The following is a 27291-nucleotide window of genomic DNA, read 5'->3' on the forward strand; positions in this document are numbered from 1 at the left end:
GCACGTTATTATTTTTAGAGACACACAGACACACAGCATGGAGGGTGGGTGGAGCCCTCTGGGTGCTGAATTTTGATCCTTTGCAAGATGACAGCAGTGGGGTCTTCTGGATTCTGCAGCTGTTAATTCAGGTCACCACCGACCGTGTTGTGATGTTCCAGACTAAAAGGCAAACTGGAGATATTTCTTTATACTGTTATTCTCATAAAGAGATAAAAGTGACATACTATACGTTTATATAGCAAAGTCTGTTTTTAATACCAAATAGTTTATATCTCTATGCATTTATATCTCTGTGCCTTTATATTTCTAATAATATGGTTCTTGTTGGTATATGTTGAGACTTTGAGAATGTTAGGATCCTTGACCTTGTTCATTAGAGTGTTACGTTCTCAACTGTTGTGTGCCTCCCCTTCCCCCTCCCCTCTCCCTTTTTAAGCTGCTTCACGAGATTTGGAAGCTCCCTGATTCACTTTTACTTTCCTTTCAGTGGGTAGAAGAACGGTTGGTTGGTTGCTTGCTTGCTTGTTTACTTGGTTGGTTCTTTGTTTTTCAGTTATGCTGTTAAACTAAAAATCTCTGTTAAACTCCCTTACTGTTCATGTGACCGTTCTCTTTATGGTGTTTGACCAGTGATGCCGTGAGTTCGGGAAGATCTTCGCTGAACAGTCTTTTCCCCTATTGTTCATCCATTGTCAGTGTTTTATGTTGACCGTGTGAAGGACATTAAAGCCCTAAAACATCTAAAAAAAAAAAAACCAACTCTTACTTTTGACTAAGGAAATAGTTTTAATCAGGATTATATTCAAATACATTTTAGTGATTTAGAAAATGATAAAGTATAGTGATATTTCTTTAAATATATATTTAAGTGTTTGTTTAGAGGCAGAAACCAGTGAGTTAGGCTGTGAAAGAGCAGAAGAAACCCCAGTATCCACAGGATGATGGCAAGGATGTTGTCTTGGCTCCAGACATACGATTCATGGAGCTCAGGTAGCCTTTGCCCCGGCAGTGTTTTCTGAAAACAGGGCTTCCTTTTCCCCTTTCCCTCATGTGTATGCATGTTGTGTGAATCTGATCCAGTATAACCCCTCATTATGGCTTAACCCCTGCTAAATCCAAGTTTTTGACAACCCTACATTGTAATATCACTATATATACATTTCTCTATGTTTTACTTCAGTGGCTATCAACATTATCTACATAATCTGTCTTAGATTCACCAGTCACTCTATCTCCGAGAACTTAGGTTCCAGTAGAACAGAAACTCCACCGTTTCTAAGAAGTAAACCTTGGTTATAAATCATGTTCTGCTCATCTGGGAAAGTGTCTGTCTCTTCCTTTCTGTATCAAAAAAATAGCACAACTAATGAATTTTCAGTTATGAAAATCAGCAACAAAAATTCACTGTGATCACCATCTAGTGGCTGAACTATATACTTATTTATACTGATGCAAATTGTGTGCCCTTGATTCACATTAAGGAACTTGAAATACTATACTTGAAATTTTAGCTTTAATGAATTTCTTTAAATTCAATTATATAATTCCATTTGCATTACATTACTGGATATTTGTTACCATTGAAAATAATTTTGAGCCAAATATGTTTAAAAACATAGTTAATAAAGAAGCCTTTGTTATATGTAGTCTATTTAAAGAGGAAAATGACATACTTTTTTGAAATAAAAAAGGATGATAATATTCAAAATAACTAAGAAAACACAAATCCCATAAAGCAGTATTTCTCACACTAGCATTGGTAGGAAAATGCTCCATAACAGAGTTCTCTATTTAAATAAGTGTGGGATACTATAGCTACACAAAGTTAAACATGTTTTGTTGTGTTTTCCTGCAGAACAATCAGAACCCTTAACGGCAATTTTAAAGCTTAAAAGAGAGTATAAAACATTTACCGCACGTAATTAGATTATGTTTTTTTCTTCACTTCTCTTAACATCTCTGAATAATACATACTTATAACAAAAATCATTTGATTACATACATTTGTATACAATTTTTTTAGAAGTATAGTCTCTAAACTGAATAGCACCATAATCTAAATTGTAATTTCCTTTCTAATTTATTGATCCTCAAATTTTGTTCCGTGACGTACTTTTATCTTAAAATCACATGGTTAATACCAGAAGAATTAATCATCAACTCATTGAAGTGATATAACAATTAGTATTTTTGAGATAGTTTGTGTGACTTTTTAGGTGCATTGTATGCTTTTTAATAATAGTTCTAAAAAAATGATGAGCAGGATATCCGATTTCCAATCCAATTTGGGTACTCTTAAACACAGCTCTTAAAGGAATTAAAGTCTATTCTTCACAACAAACTGAAACGTGAAATTTCCTCCATTTTTTCTAAAGACATTAGCACTTTTTTTCTCACTTAGCTCTAATTTAACATTGTTTCTAGTTACCATTATTTTTCTGTTAGTCTCTCCTGACTCCTGGTCTCTGTCAAGAGGTCTGTGTTCTCTACCCTTAAAAATGGGTATTCCCCAGAAGTCCTTAGGCCACTCCCCTGTCCAGCCCTGCCCTGCCCTGTCCTCTCTCTCACCTCTTCCATTCATCTGTCCTTTTACACTCTCCTAAGTTATACTGGGAATACCCCATATGGTTTCATTTGCCTTTAACCACTTACGAATCCCTTAGCCCCTACCCACATCAGTCTCCTCTGCTCTAAACTTGCATTTCCACCTGCCTGTAGACCACTTGCCCTGGGTGACCCAGGATCTCAAACTCAGTGATTCCTCAGTGCATCTTGGGCATCTCACTCCGGAACACGTGCCCTCTGTTCTTTCTCTACACTGGAGGCCTGCAGGGACCCACGTCAGAAACTTGAGAATCTTTCCTCACATCCGGTCTATTGCCAAGACAATATGTCTCTTAAACGTCGATTATTATTTCTCCACTTTCTACTCTTTTCATCACAATTAAACTTCCTTACCTCACATCTAGACTCCTGCAGGCACCTCCTTCCTAATTTAACCTTCTCATTCATAAAGGTTCTAAATGTAAAACTGGTCACTCCATTTTACATTTTACTAGCATAAAGTTCAGGTTCTTTGCACAGAGCATAGGTCTTTCATAATCGTCACTTCCTCCCCAGCTTCCTTTCTGTTTTGTTTGCTAAATCTCTATATATGCATGGCCTTTACTCCTGTGGTACTGAGCTTCCTCTGTGCAGCTGCTCATTTTGTACCTGCTGTATCTAAAACCTTTGCTCATCTTAAAGGTGCTGGCTGGGTCTAATGTGTCAGCACTTACATCACAGGGTATCTCTTCTGTCTAGGTTAGTTGCCCCTCCTCTCTAATCACTTCACATACTATGCGTCTACCAGTGAATATGTTACAGACCCAGGTCCTTGGACAATTTAATCAACAGAAATTGTTAAGAGGCCAGATGAGAAGTTGAAGCAGGGCTTTACTGGGATTCCTGCTACAGCAGAGGGAGCGAGAACAAGAAGCAGGTGGCCTTGCTCACTCCCCGAGGCAGGGGCTGAGCTGGTTCCTTAAATGGGGTGAGGGTAGGGACGGGTCAGTGGGTTGGGCAGGAGGCGTAGCCTGGGTGGTCTTCCCACCCCCTTGGTGGTGCTATGTGCAGAGATCATGCACAGGACCCTGCTTTTGCATGCAACCGTTCATAATATTTCCATATGATGCATTTTAATTTCTGTAAGTTTAGTAATGTCCCCATTTTCACCCCTGTGTTTAATAATTGAAGTCTATTTTTTTTTCTTGGTTAGTCTGGCTTAAGGTTTCTCAATTTTGTTGATCTTTTAAAAGAACCTACTTTTGGTTTTGCTGATTTTTTAAAAATTAATTAATTAATTTATTTTTGGCTGTGTTGGGTCTTCGTTTCTGTGCAAGGGCTTTCTCTAGTTGTGGCAAGCGGGGGCCACTCTTCATTGCAGTGCGCGGGCCTCTCACTATCGTGGCCTCTCTTGTTGCGGAGCACAGGCTCCAGACGCACAGGCTCAGTAGTTGTGGCTCACGGGCCCAGTTGCTCCAAGGCATGTGGGATCCTCCCAGACCAGGGCTTGAACCCGTGTCCCCTGAATTGGCATGCAGATTCTCAACCACTGCGCCACCAGGGAAGCCCAGTTTTGCTGATTTTTGTCTATTGTTTTTCCTGTTTCATTTCACTCACTTCTACTTCAGTGTTTATTATTTCCTCCTGCTTGCTTTGGGTTTGATTTATTTCTAAGGTGGAAAGTTGGGTTACTGATTTGAGATATTTCTTTTTTAGTGTAGGTGTTTACAGCTGTCAATTTCCCTCTAAGCATTGTTTTAGCTGCATCCCATAAGCTTTGGTATATTGTGCTTTTGTTTCATTCATCTCAAAGTATTTTCTCATTTCTCTCATGATTTCTTTTTACCCCTTGGTTTATTTAAGAGTGTATTGATTTATTTCCTCATATTTGTGATTTCCAAAACTTCTTCTATTATTATTGATTTCTGGTTTTATTCCATTGTAATAGAATATACTCTGTATGATTTCAGGTATCTTAAATTTGTTGAGACTTGCTTTATGGCCAACCAGTAGGTCTATCCTGGAGAAGGTTCTATGTGCATTTGAGAAGAATGTTTAGTCTGTAGTTGTTGGGTAGAGTGTTCTATACATGCCTGTTATGTATTGTTTCATTTATAGTGTTTTTCATGCTTCTATTTCCTTTTTGATCTTCTGCTGAGGTGTTCTATCCCTTATTGTGAGTGGGGTATTGCAGCCTCCAGTTATCGTTCGTTGGATTGCCTATTTCACAAAAGTGTGTCAGTTTTTGCTTCATGTATTTTGAAGTTGTTTTTAGGTGTATGTAATTGTTATGTCTTCTTGATGGACTGACACTTCTGTTATTATAATAAAATGTCCTTTACCTCTAGTAACAGTTTTTGTCTTAAAGTATATTTTGTCTGACATGAGTATTGTTATTTCACTAGTTTTTATTAATGAAGTACTAATGCAAAGTTCAAGGATGAACCTTGAAAACTTGCCAAGTAAAAGAAACCAGATACAAAGGCCATGTCACATGATTTTATTTATATGAAATGTCTGGATTAGGCAAATCTATAGAGATAGCGGTTTCCAGGGACTGGGGGAAAAGATGGGGAATGACCGCTAATGGGTATGGGAGTTTTGGGACGGGTGATGAAACTGTTCTGGAGTTAGACAGCAGTCATTAAAAGAACCCCTTTGGGGGGCTTCCCTGGTGGCGCAGTGGTTGGGAGTCCGCCTGCCGATGCGGGGGACACGGGTTCGTGCCCTGGTCCGGGAGGATCCCGCATGCCGCGGAGCAGCTGGGCCCGTGGGCCATGGCCGCTGGGCCTGCGCGTCCGAAGCCTGTGCTCCGCAACGGGAGAGGCCACAACAGTGAGAGGCCCGCGAGCCGCAAAAAGAGAAAAAAAAAAAAGAAGAACCCCTTTGAAGTTAAGTAGACCTTACTATCTTTATGACCTTAAACAATAATAACAGTAAACGTAGTAACAAAAAATTAACCATGCTAATTATATGCTAGACCTTGCGCTAATCCTACTATAACCTAATGAAGTAGGTATATTATTATCTCCAAAGAAGGAAGCTAATGCCTAGAGGCTAACATGTTAACTTGATATTTCAACCTTACTTCTGTACCTCTGAAATGGGAATAATTGTCTCATAAGGCTTAAGAGGATTAAGTGAGTTAATGTGTAAATCCCCTTAGTACATTTTGGTACATCCTACACACTCGTAAAATGGAACACCTTGTTATTTTTAAGTGGAGGTTGTGTGAGCCATATCATCTCCATGTAAAAAGTCATGCTAATTTCCAATATATTGTAGTGTTTATAATGTATAACACTTTCATTTGTTTTTGAACACAGGGCCCCCTGGACCAGCTGTCCCTCCTCCTGCAGGCCACCCAGGAAGCTTGCCTGTGGGATACTACAGTCCACATCAGCCCACTACCTTCCCCTTGTACATGCAAACTGGTGGTAGCCATCCTATCCAGTACCAGCCTGGAAAATATCCTGCACCACAACATTCTGCTCCAATAGTATGGATGCCAATGCCAACTGTTATGCCAAACTGTCCTCCAGGTCTGGAATATTTAGCCCAGGTACTCCACACAAATCCAAATTATTTTCTTACAAAGTATGACTGGGGATCCAACAAAAAGAGACTGGATAGAGTGGATAAAGGGATGGGTCAGTGATGACAGATGTTTGTGAGACTATAGGAGTGGTAGTGCTAATTTCAGAAATGTGAATGGGGAACAAAGAAGATAGGGATTTTTTTGGTGGGATGATACGGTTTTTGTGAAGGTTGTATATTGAATTTTAAGACATTCAAGATGTCCTATGAAGGCAGTTTAAAAACTAGGAATTGGAATAGAAGAAAAATTATCAAAGATGTTAATTGGAGTGTCATTTGCTTAGAAGTAAAGGCTGAATGTCAAGAAAAGCAACATTACAAGGAACAGAACAGAACGGTAGACAGTGAGTAAATCACACAGTGCCTCAGGCCATTGCTGTTTCTCACCACCCATAGTTTTCATCAACCAGTCCTGTCACCTCCCAAAGCATACAAGGTAAATAAAAATAGGGGACCTCCAAGGATACTGTTTCAGGTCAAGTTCCGGAGAACCCCTTTCCACAACACAGAGACTCTCTAATTTTTATCTAGATGCACATTCTAGGACTGGGCCACCCATTTCAGAAACTGGGGCAACATGCCCACAGGTTTGTGTACCATCAAATGGTACTGTTTAAAAACCCATATCAGAAATAAAAATGTTGCTTAATGAAAATAAGATAAACCTAGTATTGCAAATCCCCTAGAAACTACTAAATCATGTTTCACTTTTAGAAAAAGCAAGTGTTGGAATATTGATACATTATAAGCAAGGGACTTGCCAATTCAATACATGTCTCCCCACCGTAGTCAACCAAATGTTCCTTGGAGTTTGACATGTTTCTCTTTTCAGTTTTATATACTGACTGTTAATCCTGTGTATTGAAAACCATTGTTACAAAGTTCTAGTGTTGATCTTTGAAAGTAATACAGTTGTATCAGGAAAATTTGGATTTTACATAAACCAAAAACTTTATTAACCTGTTGTTTGGCAAAGCCAGTCATTCAGGTACAGTGCTAGAGTAACCCCTACATTATTTTGGAAGCTTATAAAATGTTTATAAGTTAACCAAGTTTAGAAAGTTTATTTTTTTACTTGATGATAAATGTAGAAAATTTCCTTAGAAATCCAATATCTAGAGTCATTTCTTTTTAAAAATGTATAGCTTTAATATTGTTCATTTAAATATTAAAAAACCATTTTCTTAATTTCTTCTATTACTTTAGGTGAAGTTAAATGGGCATATTTTATGAAATCTATTTTCCCTTTCAGCAATGTTTTTAGTTAAAAAAAAAATTGAAAAAGAAACAAATAAAACAGGTTTAGAGCCAGACAAACCTGGGTTTTAATTCTAGCTCTACTCTCTCCTCACTCTGCTACCTTGAGTAACTTTTCTAAACTCTTGGTGCTTGAATTTCATCATCTATAAAATAGTGCTAGTCATACCTACTCTATTGGTTGTTAGGAGAATTTTTAATGAGATAAGTTTGTAACATGCCTAATATTTTTGGCACATGGGACCCAGCCAGTGGATAATAGCTGTGTGGATGTTTTTAGTTGAAACACCTTGTGTGTATGTGGAAGACACAGAGCCAGGCATCCAAGCATTTTTTCATCCTACGCTTTTATTTTTTTATTTTTGGCTGTACCTTAGTTCCCCGACCAGGGATTGAACCCATGCCCCCTGCAGTGGAAGTGTGGAGTCTTAACCACTGGACCGCCAGGGAAGTCCCTATCATAGTCTTTTTGCCATCTCGTGTGCAAATTACATGAATCATTATCAGGACTATCCTGACACTTTAACATCCAGAGTAGCAGGTTTACATTATTTCTAGAATATCGGCTTGGCCAGTGACTCCACACTTTGTTAGAACTGCTTCTTAACAACCATAGTGTCTTGTTGGGTAAACTGCTTTCACAGTAACAGGCATTTCTTTAGAATATTTTGCTCAGCAGTAGAAGCTCTTACCAAGTAGTGAATATTTTTACTTCTTAGTTATAGATGTTTAAGAGTCCCTAGAGTTTTTCAAAGGGACTGTAAACCACCCTAGTGGCCACTTTTGATAATTTTGTAAGACATGTTTAGGCCCTCTCACCTGATTGTGTTTTCATAAGAGAAATTTTTTTTTTTTTTTTTGTGCTACGTGTGCCTCTCACTGCTGTGGCCTCTCCCGTTGCGGAGCACAGGCTCCGGACGCGCAGGCTCAGCGGCCATGGCTCACAGGCCCAGCCGCTCCGCGGCATGTGGGATCTTCCCGGACCGGGGCACAAACCCATGTCCCCTGCATCGGCAGGCGGACTCTCAACCACTGTGCCACCAGGGAAGCCTGAAAAATTTTTTAATGAAAGAAAGATTGTATCCTCTCTATACCCTCCTGTAATGGATCACGCCACAAAATGTTTATGTCAGGTTACATTATTTTAAATTTTATTTATTACCCAGTAATGTAGTGTTTATTAATTAATGTATTCAACAAACATTTGGTAAAATATGGCATTTCAGGCAATGTTCTGGGCTCAGGCATTAGGAATGATCTAATGATCTAAATTATCTACAATTAGATAGATATGAGTAGTCTGTCCTTAAGGGGGTTTCTTTTCTGCTAGGATGTTCTCAAGTATAACAGATGATGGGCCAAAGTGTTTATCTTTACAGTGATTCCTAAGTAAAGTTAAGGTAGAAGTTGGTCTAATGGTATTACCAACCTCCCTTTTCAAGGGATTCCATCCTTGGAGAATGTTTCCTCTCCTTTGCCCTCATCCTATTCACATGCTTCCAGCTCTCTTGGATCTTCCCCTATTAAAGTCTGCACTTAGGGAAGACCCTGGCATCAGCAGCCCAAGTGAATGGAAGTCAGTGTGTTAACCTCTTTCAGAGGTACTGTGAAGTAAAATGAGATTGGACATTCCTGTGCAAGGTCCACCCTACCTCATTCACTCTCCCTAAGCCACTGAGAAAATTGGCTTCTCTGTGGCTGGTCCATGTTAAACGGTCCCGAACTTCCTGACAAGTCCAGTCTGTGGGTGACATATCAGAGAGACCAATGAGTAGGAACTGAACTAGGCAACATAGCTTCTTCTGGGTGCTGTTACTGAAGCAGGAAGATGATTTTCTGATATTTTAGAGAATTGTTTCAGTATTTTACAGTGGACCTGGAGGAAAGTGTTCTATCTGGACAGCTCTGCTAATAACCATCTGATCAGGTGCAGATGGGCTGATTTTACTTGATAAAAATGTTTTTGATTCCATTCAGTTTCAGAGAGATATTTTTGTATCAATTGATACATTTAATTTCTGTCTCATCAGTTTTTTTTCTAATACTGGTTTGATTTGATTCTGTTATTTCTCTCTCTCCTAATTGCTTTGTTCTCTCCCAACAGTTGGACAACATACATGTTCTTCAGCATTTTGAACCCCTGGAAAGTATGTATACTTTTGTAGTGTCCAGCAATATTTGAATCAGGTGAAAATTTGCATCATCCAATATCTAGTTCCTTATTTATATTGATCATTTTTTAGTGGTTCAAAGAGAAAAGACTATCCTCTATTACCCTATCTTCAAGAAAGTAATAAAGGGACTTAACTTTGTATAATTTTATATGTTTACACATCATACATGAGCTCTTAGATTTCAAAAGGACTTAAACATTTTTACCTGATCGAACGCCCTATCCTTTACCCATCTCAACTCCTCCATATTCACTTTTCATGGACAAGGGAAAGAAGGAGCAAAAAGACTAGAGGAGCTAGTCAAGGGCACCCTAGTCAGCTAATCAATGGCAGAGCTGGAAATAGAGACTCAGTCTGCTGAGTTCTAAGTCCAATGCTGTGGAAGTAAGAAAAAATCACGGTAAGCACAAGGCCTGTTCTCAGTTCCCCTCACTGTATCAGATCTACACCCTCATTTCATTCATTTTACCTCCACATAGAGCCTTTGACTTTTCTTATTTGGTTTTCTTATTTGCAATTAGTAATGACCCTAATCCTCTCAGCATATTTCATAAGCTGATTAATTCATGGTCTGGTGTATAATTTCCTTTAAATGTTTTTATAATTAAAGTTTTCTTAATTCAAGTACTCCAGGAATATTGTTTCCAATCTTTGCTTCTATGTGGAAAAGTTTTAAAAATCATTTTACACTGAACTTCTCAGAAGAAATGTTTTAAAATTTCAAAATTACCTATATACTTATAGGGCATGTGAATTACAATGACGTTCTAATAATTGCATATTTTTCACCTGAAATTTTTTAAAAAGCTCTTTTGCTTTAGGCCCCTGTGAAATACTACAAAAGGACTTCTTGAGGCCCATTTTAACTGCTTCTAAAATAAGACGGCTCTCTCATTTTTAGTGATAACAGGTTTTGAAACTACTAATACATATGATATTAAAAACAACCTGGGCCAGATGGTTTACTTTGTGACCGAAGACACAGATGATTATACCAGGAATGCTTATCGGACACTGAGGCCCTTTGTGCTCCGGGTCACTGACTGTATGGGCCGAGAAATCATGACCATGCAGAGACCTTTCAGATGCACCTGCTGCTGCTTCTGTTGCCCCTCCACCAGGCAAGAGGTAAGAGGACAGAAGTCTCATCCGTTGTTTCTTCCTGATCCACGGTTGTGCTCCTTCCAAAGCTACACAGGAGGGGACTTTCATGGCACAGGCAGAATGGAAGAAGATAGTGGGGTGGGGGGAGGAAGGAAGCCAAATGCCAAATTGTCTTACCTATGGAAAAACCACAAAGACATTGTTCATGTGGGTTCATGTCTTCAGGTGCTAGTTGCGGGGGGCGGGGGTCAAGCACAAATGAGGGTTATTTAGTCAGTGATCGCAATTCTATCAGTTGTGTCTACTGAATTAGAAATTAGTCTGTTACCTAGAACACACATTTGTCTAAATGTGCCTACATATCCCCAAATAAGGTCACACTAAATGTAGACATGCTTTTAAATAGGATTGGAAGAAACTTCAGATACTTTTACTCTACCCATCATAATCTACACCTTGTTACAGATAAAGAAAGGGTGGCTAAAAAAGAATAAGTGCCTGAGGATGGTGTTACACTTGGTAGATGCTAGAACTAGAAAGCAGTTGTGCCAAGTTACAGTTTAGTTGCTCTTCTATAATCTGTGCTGCCCTAGGAAAATTGTTTGCTACAGGGAAAAGAAAAGTTTTAGAGAGAGATCCAAGAGAATTTGAATTTCAAATATGCCACCTACTTAAAAGTGGGCAATTTACTTAACCTGTTTTAGCTTCAGTGTTCTTAATACGTTAACTGGGCAGAAAAAAATACCTCCTAGGATTACTGGGATTTTAATTATATGTTAAGTACCAGCATTTTCAATAGAATTTACTTATAGCCTCTGTGCCTTGATTTATTCACCTATAAAATGGAGGTATTAATAGTACCTATCTCATAGGATGGTTATTTTGAGGATTATATAGTAAATAAATGTCAACTGTGTTAGCATAGTGCCTGGCAAATAGTTTAGTGCTCAGTGAATATTAGCAATTGTCAGATAGCTTACTCCTTTGTCATTATTGTCTTTGTATAATAGCAGTCTTATATTTGATTTCAGTCTGCACTTCATCGTATACTTATACACACATACTGTTGTCTTCACAACCTACAATTTTCAGAATGCCTCTTTCCTCTTGTTTCCTATTACACTTGTCATGTCTGAGATGTCAGTCTAAGAAGCTAGCATGTTACTTTTTCATGGATTGTGCCAGAAGACATGAGACCCCTAGGTCAGGGGCAAAGAACTTTATTACAGCACAGTAAGCAGCATGAGCTCCAGCACATGTGCGTAGGTCCCCTCATCCCCAAGTTCTACAAGGATGACTCAGCGGATCCCAGGTAGATGCTACATATGCAGCTAAGGGACATGGAGCTTGGAGAACTGACCATTTCATAACAAGGAGTAATTTTGTCCCAAAGGGAACATGACTTCATCTCTCAAGGCTGTTCACTGAAATACAGCCCTAAGAAATAGCCTGGGGATAATGGAAGACTCTTTCCCAGTGACAGTTTCCCTAGTTCTTGAATGAATTAGGAACATACCTAGGATGTTCTGTGTATGTGTATACCTATACATGTAGCATCTTCGCCTCTGTCACTGCTTCATTTGCAGCTGGAGGTGCAGTGTCCTCCTGGTGTCACCATTGGCTTTGTTGCCGAACACTGGAACCTGTGCAGGGCAGTGTACAGCATCCAAAATGAGAAGAAAGAAGATATGATGGGAGTGCTTGGGCCATGCTCAACCTATGGCTGTGGTTCAGATTCTGTTTTTGAGGTAAACAAATATAAAAATAAATGTTTCTACTATTTTTTCTACATCTACTAACAGACCTCAGAATGATGTGCTTTTAGATGATTTTTTTGTGTGTGAATGAATAAAGTAATGTGAGGAAAGAGTTAACTAACCAGTTGACATTGAAAAATTTTCAAATTATCATTAGAGGATTGCTTCATGTTTCCCACAATGTGAGCTTCTTTTGCATGATTTCAGTGTTTGATAAAGATAAGAAGAAACCATTTAAAACATTAAACCTGAGAATAAATAGCCTAACCTAATCCGTCTATTTTATTCTTGGCTGTATTTCACTAACCATTTTTACCAAAGATTTCCAGGAACAGAATATAGGTCCTGAGTAATGAAAAGGCCCCACATATCACAGAACCAATAGAGCACCCCTGAGGTTGTGCAAATTGCTTATTTGCAAGATAGAAGTCTGTCTGCATCCTCAAGAAACAAGACAACACTCATAAACCAGAATAAATCTTATAGTGGATTATAACATTTTCTGGAAGAAGGAAAATCCTTCTGTTCTGCCTTCATCTCAATGGCCACAAAATGATAGCTTATTACTCTTAACAGTTGTGACAAAGGAGATTCCTGGGCTTCTTAAAGAGTTCTTTCTAAATGCCTCACAGTTCAACAAAATTGATAATCCAGAATTGCTCATTCAAATATTTTCTATGACACCCGATAAACTCTCCTTAGTTCTCATTTTACATAACCATATCATCAACCATGACTTATTTATTAAAAGGCCATTATAGATAGATAGAAAATGTAGATAAGCCAGATTTCGAGGGCAGGGTGTGTGGGTCATTTTAATCACCAAAATGTAGTGTTTGGTTATTATCCTTGTGGCAGGTGCCTTCTAGAAGCTGAAGCCCTTTGGGATTCTGACATACTTTAAGAAGACAGGGCCCACAAAAGCCTGAGTGATCATATGGATTTTGTGAAGTGAAAAGAGCCATACCACCTTGCTTTTGCTAACATGTTTCCCTCGACTGGGAAAGACTCCCTCCCAATCCCCAATTCCCACCCTTTGCTATATGAAAAAGAATTTCAAAATCAGTTGAAATCGTACCTCCTCTGACAGGCTTCCCTAATAACTCATTTGAGGGTGAAGAAAGAACACTGGCCTGAGAATTGTAAGATACTCCCCAGCTTGGTTGTCAACCAGTTGCAAGGCACTTAACCCTTCTTGGCCATAATTCCCTATTTGAAATTATATTATTACTATATTCATTTCCTGCACCATATTTATACTACCTCAGTGTAAACTGCTTATAAACAGGAGAATAAAGCATGTAGTTTAACACCTTTCAATCATAAAGTCACATTCTTGTCTTTCTAGGTCATATCCCTTGATGGTGTATCCAGTATCGGAAGTATTACTCGGAAGTGGAATGGTGTGTTATCTGCAATGAGCGATGCTGACCACTTTGAAATTCACTTCCCATTAGACCTGGATGTGACAATGAAAGCCATGATTTTTGGAGCTTGCTTCCTCATTGTAAGCATTTTGCTTCTGAGTTATCCTGAGAGAATTATTCTTTCTGATGAGAAGCAGTGTAGTGCAGTAGAAAGGCAATACGATTTGAAGCTGTCCCTGCCACTTACTAGTTATATGTCTTGCAAAGTGTTTAACACTTGCAAGCCTCAGTTTCCTTATTTGTAAAATGGAAATGAAAATACATATATATATATATATATACACACACATATATATATATATATATATATATATATATATATATTTCAGGGTTATGAGTATTAGCTATCATATGAGTAAAGGGGCCAGGAGAGTGCTTGAAAGATACTAGGCATCCAGTGGGTGTAATTGTCATCATTTCATGTTACTTACCATTCTCACTACTTAAAGATTCCTGTTCTTTGATTTCTTAGTGAAATAAAATAACTCTAAAGCTGATGTTCTCTCCCTTCATCTATTACCTCTTTGTCAATATACCTAAGATTTATTAGGTACAATTTCCTTGCTGTATTCCTGTCTGATTAGTGGCTAATATTCATAAATCATAGAAATAAAATTGATAACATTTACCTTAAAAACCTAATTAACATATTGCAATTGGTATATTTAACATTTTTAATATTGATTATCAAGTTTTTCCTCCTTTCAACAAGGAAAATTTAGTTAATTGGTACCCCAAATGGAAAACTTATTGACTACCCACAGTTTCAGATTTGCAATTGCTGTTCTTCATATTAGGTTCTCTTCATGAAAATTTCATTAGCTTGATTTATTCTTAACTGGAATGAGATCAGCTGATAAATTATGAAGAATAACATTTTGTGCATTGCACCTAATTATCTATTTACATTCTTTATTTATATAATTATTTATCTAATTTGATATTTATCTATACATATATTTCTTTTTCCAATTTCAGGACTTCATGTATTTTGAAAGCTCTCCACCACAACGTTCATCCACTCATAATTGATGGATACCACAAATCAGCAATTCTGATTAATGAAAAAAATTTAGAAAAGTTGGTTGGGCTTACAGTCAGCCCTCAGTTATTCACAAATATATTTATCTGCTCTTGCAGATTATTGTTATTGGATATTAGCTTTGACAGGTAGGCTGAGCGTGTAAGTGAAAGAACACATCTAAACATGTGTTTCAATTGAGTATCTGTCTACCCTTCTACTTGGTAGACTAGGAGTTTACCTGAAAAAGTTATGACCCATTAACCAAGTAAACATATATATAGTGAACTTGAAAACGCTTTAAACATGAGATGAGGGGAAATGAATCCCAAAGCTTTCACATTAATTGATAGTAAAATGATGGGCTTTTTAGAGCAATCTTTGTTTAGATAGAGTAATATAGCTTCTAACTCTGACCCTCTCCTCTCCATCAACATGTCCAGTTACTGAAGACAAATTTGATTCCAGGTGAAAAGAATGATACTCTTCATTGTTAGAAACAAAACGGAAGGCAGAGAGAAATACTATGTTTTATTGCCCAAGGAAAATTTTACTTGTGCAAATGTATCAGAACCTTATTTTGCAAACTTCATAAAAATTTCAATGGAAATTTTTATTTTATTACAAAATAAAACATGTTTTTCATATCATAAGGTTATATTTTCTATGCCTCATTTACTAGCATACACAATCAGGAGCTGCCTCTGTATGAAGATAGAGTCAGACTACCAGGGCCATTAACCAATCTAGATCTCTGAGCAATTTAGAGACATCAGTGCCCTTATGAGAAGCTTGTATTTAATACATTTAACCTCTCTTGGTTATAGATGTCTTACATGTAAAATAGGTTTGGTCGAATCTCTAGGATTGCCTATTGAACCTGTGTCTCATTTGGTATGACACAGAGGAGATGATTTTTTTTTTTCTTACAAGAAGACCCTGATTTGAACTGTGCTGTTCAAATTGCAAGAGTTGGAGTTTTGTTTTTAAATTTTGAAATGTGACATTCTGCATAGCACTTTGTAAAAGCAAAAATTACAAATGCAGACACTGCTTAATATTGTTTTGCTGTTTTTTATTTAAATGGTAGATAAATCTGTATCTATGCAAAGAAAATGATAAAACACAGCAAACATGCTGCTTCTCTGGGATCTATAGCTTATCAGTAAAGATTATTTGGATCAACATAGTAAAAGTATAAATTACACTTATTTGTATTAACTAGTTAAAATCACAGTGTATTAGTGAATACACTGTGATAAGTCAACTTGCCTCTACTGCACTTTAGCTTCCTATCTGGACCTGAACTCTGTTCTTTCAACACAGCCAGTACATAGAATGGAATGTATTCTTCCACTGCTCTTTATTAAAAGAAGCAAGACTGAGTGTTCTTTGGTATGAGATGAAGGCCTTCACCCACAGTTCCTATTGAAGTGAAAGAAAGGTGCCTCATTTTAAAATTATATTCATCTTTTCATGGTAAATGTTGTTTTACCCAGTTTCTTGTAATGTTCATTTTTATATGCTACTACTAGCTTTCTAAAAAAATGTAAAAACTGCTTGTTTCTAAAATAATAATTACCTTATATTTAAGGCAATTGTAGTCTTAAATGGACAGATATATTATTTCTTATAATGATGTCTGACATTTGATAGAGCAAATCAGACAATAGTATTCAGAAAGTTTACTATATAAACTTTTCATTTTTACTTGCCTACATCCCTACATTCTAAGACCTGATGCATAATACTAAGAAAAAATTATTTCTAGCATGACATTTTAAATTTCTGTTTAAAGTTGTTGTGGTATTAACATGTCTCTTACAATTTCTTTCTTTAAAAATAATACTATGTTTCTTGTATTTTTATACTACAGTTTATATTATAATTTTTATATTTCTTAACGATATTTCATTGTGTAAAACTGATCAGATTGATTAACAAAACAAGCCATTCTCTGAAATGTGTGTGTTTTCATGTTTCATCATATTGTTTTTGGCTTCTAAATAAATATAATATAGTTTATAGTAAAATACTGTTTTATTTTTGACTTGTGATTGAGGCTTTGCAATAGACTGGATGTTTGTATTCCCCCTGCCCCCGCCAAATTTATGAATTACCTGTGTGACGGTATTTGGAGTGGAGCCTTTGGGAGGTGATAGGTCATGTAGGTGGAGCCCTCATGAATGGGATTAGTGCCCTTATAATCTGCCAGCCTTGATCTTGGAATTCTCATCCTCCAGAGTTAAATGTTTGTTGTTTAAGCCTCTCAGTCTGCAGTATTTTTGTTATAGCAGCCCAAACAAACTGACAGAAATTGGTACCGAGAAATGGGGATGCTGCATAACAAATATGTAAAAATGTGGCACTGGCTTTGGCACTGGGTGAGGAATAGAGGCTGGAAGTTTTAAGGTGCATACTGGTAAAAACCTATATTGACATGAACAGAATTTTAAAGATAATTCTGATGAGAGCTTAGGAAGAAAAGAGGCAAACTGTAGAGAAAACCTCAGTCTTCTTAGAGAATACCTAATTAAACATGAACAGGATATTGGTAGAAATATGGACAATAAAGACCAGGATGGAAATGAGGAACATGTTATTGAAAACTGTAGGAGAAGTGATCCTTATCGTAAAGTGGCCAAGAACTCTGGCAGAATTGTGTCCATGTTCTAGTGTTTTGTGGAAGGTAGAACTTGCAAGTGGTGAAATGGGATACCTAGGTGAAACAATTTCTAAGCAAAGTGTTGAAGTGCAGCTTAGCTCCTCCTGACTGCTTACAGTAAAATTCAACCTGAGAGAATGGACGTAAAGATGGGATTGTTAAGCAACAAGGAAGCAGAATTTATTTATTTATTTAGAATTTTACTTTATTTATTCTTTTATACAGCAGGTTCTTATTAGTCATCCATTTTATACATATTAGTGTATACATGTCAATCCCAATTTCCCAGTTCATCTCACCACCCCCCTGCCACTTTCACCCCTTGGTTTCCATACGTTTGTCCTCTACATCTGTCTCTATTTCTGCCCTGCAAACTGGTTCATTTGTACCATTTTTCTAGGTTCCACATATATGTGTTAATATACGATATTTGTTTTCCTCTTTCTGACTTATTTCACTCTGCATCACAGTCTCTAGATGCATCCACGTCTCTACAAATGAACCAATTTCATTCCTTTTTATGGCTGAGTAATATTCCATTGTATATATATGTACCACATCTTCTTTATCCATTCATCTGTCGATGGGCATTTAGGTTGCTCCCATGACCTGGCTATTGTAAATAGTGCTGCAATGAACATTGGGGTGCATGTGTCTTTTTGAATTATGGTTTTCTCTGGGTATATGCCCAGTAGTGGGATTGCTGAGTCATATGGTAATTCTATTTTTAGTTTTTTAAGGAACCTCCATACTGTTCTCCACAGTGGCTGTATCAATTTACATTCCCACCAACAGTGCAAGAGTGTTCCCTTTTCTCCACACCCTCTCCAGCATTTGTTGTTTGTAGGTTTTCTGATGATGCCCACTCTAACTGGTGTGAGGTGATACCTCATTGTAGTTTTGATTTGCATTTCTCTAATAATTAGTGATGTTGAGCAGCTTTTCATGTGCTTCTTGGACACCTGTATGTCTTCTCTGGCGAAACGTCTATTTAGTACTTCTGCCCGTTTTTTGATTGGGTTGTTTGTTTTTTTAATATTGAACTGCATGAGCTGTTTATATATTTTGGAGATTAATCCTTTGCCTGTTGATTTGTTGGCAAATATTTTCTCCCATTCTGAGGGTTGTGTTTTTGTCTTGTTTGTAGTTTGCTTTGCAAAAGGTTTTAAGTTTCATTAGGTCCCATTTGTTTATTTTTGTTTTTATTTCCATTACTCTAGGAGGTGGATCAAAACAGATCTTGCTGTGATTTATGTCAAAGAGTGTTCTTCCTATGTTTTCCTCTACGTGTTTTATAGTCTCCAGTCTTACATTAAGGTCTCTAGTCCATTTTGAGTTTATTTTTGTGTATGGTGTTAGGGAGCGCTCTAATTTCATTCTTTTACATGTAGTTGTCCAGTTCTCCCAGCACCACTTATTGAAGAGACTATCTTTTCTCCATTGTATATCCTTGCCTCCTTTGTCATAGATTAGTTGACCATAGGTGCATGGGTTTATCTCTGGGCTTTCTATCCTTTTCCATTGATCTATATTTCTGTTTTTGTGCCAGTACCATATTGTCTTGATTACTGTAGCTTTGTAGTATAGTCTGAAGTCAGGGACTTTGATTCCTCCAGCTCCGTTTTTTTCCCTCAAGACTGGGAAGCAGAACTTAAGATTAGGAAAATTCTCAGCCTATCCATATTGCAAAAAGGTAGAACACTAAGGGCGTGGTCAAGTGACTGATAAGGAGATTAGTATGGATCAGCCATCTGATCAGAAGCCAGGCCCTATTCTCCAAGGCAATGAAGAATGACCCCCAAAGGGGATTCAGAGATCAACAGAGCTGCCACTTCCATCACAGACCCTGAGTGCAAGGGCCTGGGGAGCAGAGTGGTTCAAAGAAGGGACCACCAGCACCTGTGAGACCTTTGTGCCAGCTGTATGGTGCCATTCACATGTAGAGCTCTGATCTCTGTAGTCTGTGCCACACTCCTCCAACACCCCAGACGAAACTCTGGTAGACCCCCAGTGTAGCATGGGCCTCAGTGGTTGCCCTTCCAAAGGGCACAGGCAGCAAACTTTGGTGATGACCATACAACCCTGTCTCCATTGGCTCAGGTCTGGTGGGGCATGGCTGCCTTTACCTAAATTTCAGAGGATGGGGCCACCTGGGAGACTCATGGGCCAAGGACGCCAGACCCAGAGAGCCATGGAGCCCAGGCAGAGAGTCGCTACAGGCCTTCCTCCTGAGCCGTGGGATGATATTGCCATCCCAGTGGGTCTAGAAGGCAGATCATTGAGTCAAAGAAGATTATTCTTGAGCCTTAAGGTTTAACGTTGTTTGTTCTGTTCGGTCTTGGCATACCTGGGAACTGTCCTCCTTTATTCTTTCCTGTTTTACCCTTTTGGAATGGAGATGTCTATGCTATGCCTGCCCCACCATCGTATTTTGGAAGCACGCAACTTGTTTGGTTTCATAGGTTCACAGCTGGAGAACAATTTGCCTCAGGATAAATCACACCTTGCGTCTCACCCATAGCTGACTTGGCCAATATTTAAATAAGACTTTGGACTTTGTAGGAATAACTAGCTTTCTGATATAACCAAGTTATTTATAAGTGCTTATTTGTAATTCACTTATTTAAGACACATTTAAATTTTAAGTATGATTTCAATGCCAGTATATCATGAAGAAAAGCTGCTAGAATTTGTAACTGTTGGTGAAGGGTACATTTCAAACATTTTTTTTTCTTAATGACAGATTTCCCAGAAATTTTATAAAAATCTGGTTACTAGACTAATTTACTAGCTGAATTTTCCAAACAACTAGATGTTAAATTAAGCTCAAGTCTGGAATAAGTAGTGATTCTGGGGAATGTCATCCTGCCTCTGATGGGACTGCTGGCTACTTTTCAGTCCTTTTTCCCCCCAGTAGTCAAAGTTTAATGTAATTTATACTGAAAGATGCAAGCTTGGGAAACCCATAGTCTGGATTTAATCAACGAATACCAAATTCAGCTTTTTGGCTGGTGATAGCTGATATTTAAAATGGATCTATTCCCATAAGTTGGTCGACCATTGCAGAATGCATTTCCCATTTGCCTCTAGCTCCCTAAATTGTAAAACCCAGAAAAGAGAAAAACAGAATGACACATTCCAAGTGTAGTCAGAGTGAGGCAGCATAGTATGCTACATGATTATACGTAGTATGGTTAGTAATAGCACACGGTAGGCATTCACTCAGTAGACATTCACCTCTGCCTAACGAATAACAATAAAGTCAGTAGATATATTTTTGCAATATTTGTTATAGTAGCCTGTAAAAAGTTTTAACATCCTCTCCACTATTTCGCTCTATCAATCATTACTTTATTGAGCATCTTCTAAATTCAGACACTGAGCTATTTCTGAAGCAGAGGGAAGCACAAATGTGAAAAGTACATAATTACTACTCTCAGGGGCTCACAGGCTAGTGGATGAGACAGATTTTTAAACAAAATACACGTCTTTGAGGACCAGGGTGGACATGTGCTCAATGGGATGTTGGCATATTCAATAGAGGCCATGTCACTAGCACAATCTAAAGTGTTGGGTGATATATTTCTGTCCCATTTAATCAGACAGTCAGGCTGGCTGGTTGTGTCATAAGCTCAGGTAAACTCCCTGGCATGGCTGGAGATGAGTAGGATGCATTTTACAGTGCGTTGGCAAACTGAATACATGGTGAATGTAACTGAAATGGTCAGTTGAGTAAATCTTCATCAAACAAAGCGGGGATTGATGGTTTATTACAGTAAACATAGAGCTCTAGACAGTTGTACATTTAAGATGCTCAATGAACATTCGTTATCTTTAAAAAATTTATTGATGTAAAATTGGCATATAATGTTACACTGGTTTCAGTTGTACAACACAATAATTTGATAATTGTATAGGATGAAATGATCACCACAGTAAATCTACAGGCATACCTTGGGATATTGCGGGCTTGGTTCCAGACCACCACAGTAAAGCAAATATTGCGATAAGGTGATTCACACAATTTGTTTTCTGTTTCCCAGTGCATGTAAAAGTTATGTGAATGCTATACTGAAGTCTGTTAAGTGTAAAATAGCATTATGTCTTAAAAAAAAAGAGTACAGATCTTAATTTAAAAATAGTTTACTGCTAAAAAATGCTGTCATTTGAGCCTTTAGCAAGTTATAGTAACATCAAAGATCACTGATCACAGATCACCATACAAAGTATAATAATGTTGGAAAAGTGTGAAATATTGCAAGAATCACCAAAATGTGACACAGAGACATGAAGCGAGCAAATGCTTTTGGAAAAAATGGCACTGATGGACTTGCTCTACACAAGGTTGCCATAAACCTTCAATGTGTAAAAAACGTAGTATCTGCAAGCACAATAAAGTGAAGTGAAATAAAATGAGGTATGCCTCTAGTTCCCATCTGTCACCATACAAAATTAACTTTTTGGCACCTTTCAAGTATGCTCTGCAATGTTACTGACTATGGTCACGATGCTGCACATTCCATCCCCATGACTTACTTATTCTATAAGTGGAAGTGTGTACATCTTGACTCCCTTTCACCCATTTGGCTCACTCCTCAACCCCCTTCCCCTCTGGCATACACCATTCTGTTCTCTGTACCTATGATTTTTGTCTTGTTTTTTAGATTCCACATATAAAGGAAATCATTCAGTATTTATCTGTTTCCTGTAGCATAACTTCCAAAGGTCCATCCATATTCTCACAAATGGCAAGATTTCTTTCTATTTATGGCTGAGTAGTATTCCATTGTGTGTGTGTGGATAGATAGATAGATAGATAGATAGAGATACATGTATATACAGATATACCACAATTTCTTTATCCATTCATCTTTCAGTAGACACTTAGGTTGTTTCCGTATCTTGGCTATTGTAAATAATGCTGTAGTGAACATGAGGGTACCTGTATCTGTTTGAATTCGTGTTTTTGTTTTCATCGGGTAAATACTCAGAAGTAGAATTGCTGGATTGTATGGCAGTTCTATTTTTACTTTTCTGAGGAACTTCCATAACGTTTTCCATAGTGGCTGCACCAATTTACATTCCCGCCAGTAGTGCGCAAAGGATCTCTTTCCTCCACATCCTTGCCAACACTTGTTATTTCTTGTCTTTTTTTTTTTTTTTTTTTTGTGGTATGCGGGCCTCTCACTGTTGTGGCCTCTCCCGTTGTGGAGCACAGGATCCGGACGCGCAGGCCCAGCGGCCATGGCTCACAGGCCCAGCCGCTATGCGGCATGTGGGATCTTCCCGGACCAGGGCACGAACCCGTGTCCCCTGCATCGGCAGGCAGACTCTCAACCACTGCGCCACCAGGGAAGCCCTATTTCTTGTCTTTTTGATGATGGCCATTCTGACAGCTGTGAGGTGATATCTCATTGTGGTTTTGATTCACATTTTCCTGGTGATTAGTGTTGTTGAACATCTTTTCATGTGCCTGTTGCCCATCTGCATGTCTTCTTTGGGAAATTATTCATATTCTCTGCCCATTTTTAAATTATATTGTTGGTCTTTTGCTATTGAGTTTTATGAGTTCTTTGTATATTTCGGGTATTAACTCCTCATTGGATATATGATTTGCAAATATTTTCTCTCGTGCAGTAGGTTGTCTTTTCATTTTGTTGATGGTTTCCTTTGCTGTGCAGAAGCTTTTTAGTTCAATGTAGTACCACTTACTTATTTTTGTTTTGTTGCCTTTACTTTTGGAGTCAGATCACACTGCCAGAGAGGCAGTGGGAAAATGCCTTGACTGTGCCTACCAGACAGCTTCAGTGATGCAGCAAGAGAGTGCCTTTGTGTGCATGACTGCAGGCTTTAGCAAGGGAGCGGGAGAATGATGCCACAACTCATGCTCACTGGTCCGAGCCAGGGAGCTTGGGGGTGCTGCAACCTTTGACCCCTGCCAGCCTCAGCAAGGCAGTGTGAGGGTGTCACATCCACATATGCCCTCCTGTGCTGTCAGGGTAGAGAGAGAGTGCAAAAATGACGTCAACCATTGCCTTTTTCTCTGGAGAGAGTCCCAAATGCCATCCTGCCCCTCCAGCAGCACTAAATATGTTTAATGTTTCTAATGCTGTTAAGTAAAAAGTGATTCATTTAAAATGGTGCCAGCTCTAATGGAAAAAAATCTAAACCACACACACACATTTATATAAATATATGTAACTGAATCACTTTACTGTACACCTGAAACTAACACATTGTAAATAAACTATATTTCAATGAAAAAAAATTTTAACTAGGTATAATAAAAATATTATAGTTAAAAATAAATTAAATGGTGCCAGCTCTTCTGTAAATCAGACTCAGATAAATTTATTTGGGGAAATTACAGGAACATTCTTTTCCTTGAACAGTTTTAAAAAAAAAATGTTTGCTCAAATTGTCTTAGCTAACAGTCATTAAATATAATTTATTTTTTAATTCTTCTCATTATAACACATAAAAACAGTTAGAAATTAGACAGTTTTAAAAACTCTTGATTTTCCAATAGGTACATAGAGGGTGCCAGAGAGACACAATTAGAATGACAAAATATTTGTCTAGTTTTACAGCACGCCCTACACCTTGTCAGTCTACTATAGGGGGCAGCACCAGCTCATGGATTTCTTTAGTACGCTCTGCTCATTTTTTTCAGTCAGGGATATATTGGTCCTAATCTGTAACTTTTAATGAGTAGAATCAAAGGACTTTAGACTTAGAAGAGCATTAAGGTCTATCTGCTCTACATTCTAATATGTAAATGAAGAAATTGAGAGAGGCCCTGGTCATGTGTCCAAAGTTATAGCAGGAATTAGTAGCAGAACCAGAAGTAAAAATGGATGTCCATTCTTTTTTTTTGCTGCGCCATGAGGCTTGCCGGATTTAGTTCCCCAACCAGGGATTGAACCCGTGCCGCCACCGTGAAAGCACTGAGTCCTAACCACTGGACCGCCAGGGAATTCCCAGATTTCCATTCTTTATTCCAATTTCCTTCCACCAGACCAAGAATTTAGCAGCGATTTAAAACATTTTAATGCAACATCTTTCATAACACCAGAATGTTAACCAATAAAAAAAGTAAAACCCAATTTAAAATTTTTCTAATCTTCTAACTCATTTTTAAGCACATGCTTAGGAGTCTACAGTACTTCAGTACACCATACTAATTTCACAGAGGTCTTCTAACTACAAAGGAGAAACTAAATTACAATGTTACAAAAACAACAACAAAAACATTTAAAATGTTTATGTCATGGGTAACATAGAGGGTTACTTTATTTATTATCCATTTATCCACTGATACAATTGATACCTTTTATAGTCACCACTCACATCTGAGTTCAATTTCCTGATTAAAATATGTATTTAGATTTTTTGGTAAAAGTCTCTTCATTGTTTGATAGATTTTCCTGCTTTGAAGAAATATAATTGCTGGTTCAAAATGGAGTATCAGTTGTGCAAAGACAATCATAGCACTACCCTTAGTAGGGAAATGGAAATACAGACAAATGGACAGTTGAACACAACTCTTGCCTACATGTGTCCTGGTCTGCCTGCTGGCCTATCAGATGACATGGCTGAGGATGTGGGAATATTTTATTCAGGGATCTGGTAGAGGGGGTGAGAGTCAGCAACAAGGTTTATTCCTGATAATGCTCAGTGTCTATTTTATCCCCTTAAGTTGCTTTGCTATCATTTTTTTCTACTAGATAGGCCATTTCTATTTTTCTCTCTGTTTTCTGTGTTTTTATATCTCTCCCCATTCTATAGGGCTTTGTGTATTTCTATTTACAACATGTTCATGGCACATGTTTGAGATAAGGCCACAGGACTTGCCTGGATGTGGAAATCGGGAAGAGTTTATGCCATTTCCCTCACTGATAGCTCTGTAACTTTTTTTTTTTAATTAATTTATTTATTTTTGGCTGTGTTGTGTCTTCGTTTCTGTGCGAGGGCTTTCTCCAGTTGCGGCGAGCGGAGGCCACTCTTCATCACGGTGCATGGGCCTCTCACTGTCGCGGCCTCTCTTGTCGCGGAGCACAGGCTCCAGAAGCGCAGGCTCAGTAGTTGTAGCCCCCGGGCCTAGCTGCTCCGCGGCATGTGAGATCTTCCCAGACCAGGGCTTGAACCCGTGTCCCCTGCATTGGCAGGCAGATTGTCAGCTACTGTGCCACCAGGGAAGCCGAGCTCTATAACTTTTAAAGGGAAACTGTATCTATATTGCTGGTGTTTTGAAAGATTTATCTTGTGAGTGAAATTAATTGCGAGGTAGACAAGGGAGGGAAGCACAAATTATTTTTATCCTTGTAAGGCTGTTTTAAGGATATTGGGGGTTCTCTGGCAACAGTAGGTTTACAGAGTGGTATAGAATCAGTTACCTTCCCTGTCTCAGGCAGAGCTGGAAGACAGGAGGGGTCCCTGGTGGAAACTTGCACCTATAAAACTTACCCCATAGAAGAGCTGGGAATGTCAGGCTGCCTCCCCAAAGAGAGGCAAAAACAAGGAACTGCTTATGTCCCGTTCCTTCTTTTAAACTCACTAGCTGGATAAGTCATCCTTGCTCCCTGAGGCAAGTAAATGAGGGGAAGGAGAGTAGCCAGCAGTGTTCTCCAGTGCCACTGCCATCGCATGCAGTGTCAGGAGTAGTGAATTATTGCAGTAGAAGTGGTTCTGTCCCCTCAAGTCTCCTCTCACCTTCCCTTATATTTTAGCTTCTGATTTCATTGATTCACAGTGAAGCCTTGAATACACATAATATTTCCTTGACATGGTGACACAGCAAAATTCTGGTCCATTAAATGTGAAGTCTGGCAACTTCTTTAAAAGACAAATGACATATCTTTTGTCTCTCATTGATTCCTCCTTCCTGAAGGCTAGCAAAACAGATCAAGCTTTTAATAGTGGATACCTCTGGGAAGTAGAATTGGGGAAGTTCATCTTTATTTTAGATGCTATTTTATTTCTTGGATTTATTATAATAAATTTTTATTATAATTTTTTCATAATTTAGAAAATTAAAAATAAACTTTAAAAAGTTTTCTATAGCTGGCTGTCTCTAGGATGTCATATTTTAGGCTATAATTTAGGGCTTCCTAATGCTGCAGGAACACTGAAAATTGACTTTTCCTTAATTGCAGTGTAGGGGGCCTGCCCACCCCCCTCCCCAGATACTGATTTAATTGCTCTGGGGTAGGATCCAGGCACAAGTGCTTTCAAAAATTTCTTTAGACTTCTGTTTTGTATAGTACAGGATGAGAATCACTGGACGTCAGTCACCAGCTTCTTGCTATTCCAGTGTCACCTGGGATGCTTTGAAAAATTCCGTCCCCTGGCTGAGTCTGAGAGCTACAGCACCAGAACCTGAAAGTCTCCAGGAAACTTCCTTCCAATTTGTATATAAGCCCATAAAGTAAACCTTCTTATTTGTATCCATGTTTTAGCCAAACTAATAGGGTTGCTAGATAAAATACAGGATGCTCAGTTAAATTTGAATTGCAAATATCAATTTTTAGTAAAAGATTATCCCATGCAATATTTGAGACTTGCACACACACGAATTATTCAGTGCTTACGTGAAACTCACATTGAACTGGGCTTTCTGTATTTTTCCTTGTGAAATCTGGCACTCCTACCAACAAAACAAATGCTACTCCAAAAATCACAGAGGAGCAATGTAGACTTTCTCTGTATGTAAAGGATCTTTAAGGAGGTTGAACCCTTGAGG

General features: G+C 38.2%; 1 protein-coding gene across 3 annotated transcripts in view; it reads left to right on the plus strand.

The window, feature by feature from the left end:
* The window catches only part of PLSCR4 (phospholipid scramblase 4), a 29905-nt gene extending 14081 nt beyond the window's left edge, over positions 1-15824 (plus strand). For all 3 annotated transcript variants that reach the window (XM_030873286.3, XM_060298512.2, XM_030873287.3), the window contains 6 exons: positions 5874-6109; positions 9506-9548; positions 10477-10703; positions 12266-12427; positions 13785-13943; positions 14842-15824. In XM_030873286.3, coding sequence (XP_030729146.1) covers positions 5874-6109; positions 9506-9548; positions 10477-10703; positions 12266-12427; positions 13785-13943; positions 14842-14895 — 881 coding nt within the window. In that variant the 3' untranslated portion in view covers positions 14896-15824. The remainder of the gene's footprint in view (positions 1-5873; positions 6110-9505; positions 9549-10476; positions 10704-12265; positions 12428-13784; positions 13944-14841) is intronic.
* The last annotated feature ends 11467 nt before the right edge of the window (positions 15825-27291 follow it).

This window comes from Globicephala melas, chromosome 4 (genome assembly GCF_963455315.2).
Source record: "Globicephala melas chromosome 4, mGloMel1.2, whole genome shotgun sequence".
NCBI lineage: Eukaryota > Metazoa > Chordata > Mammalia > Artiodactyla > Delphinidae > Globicephala > Globicephala melas.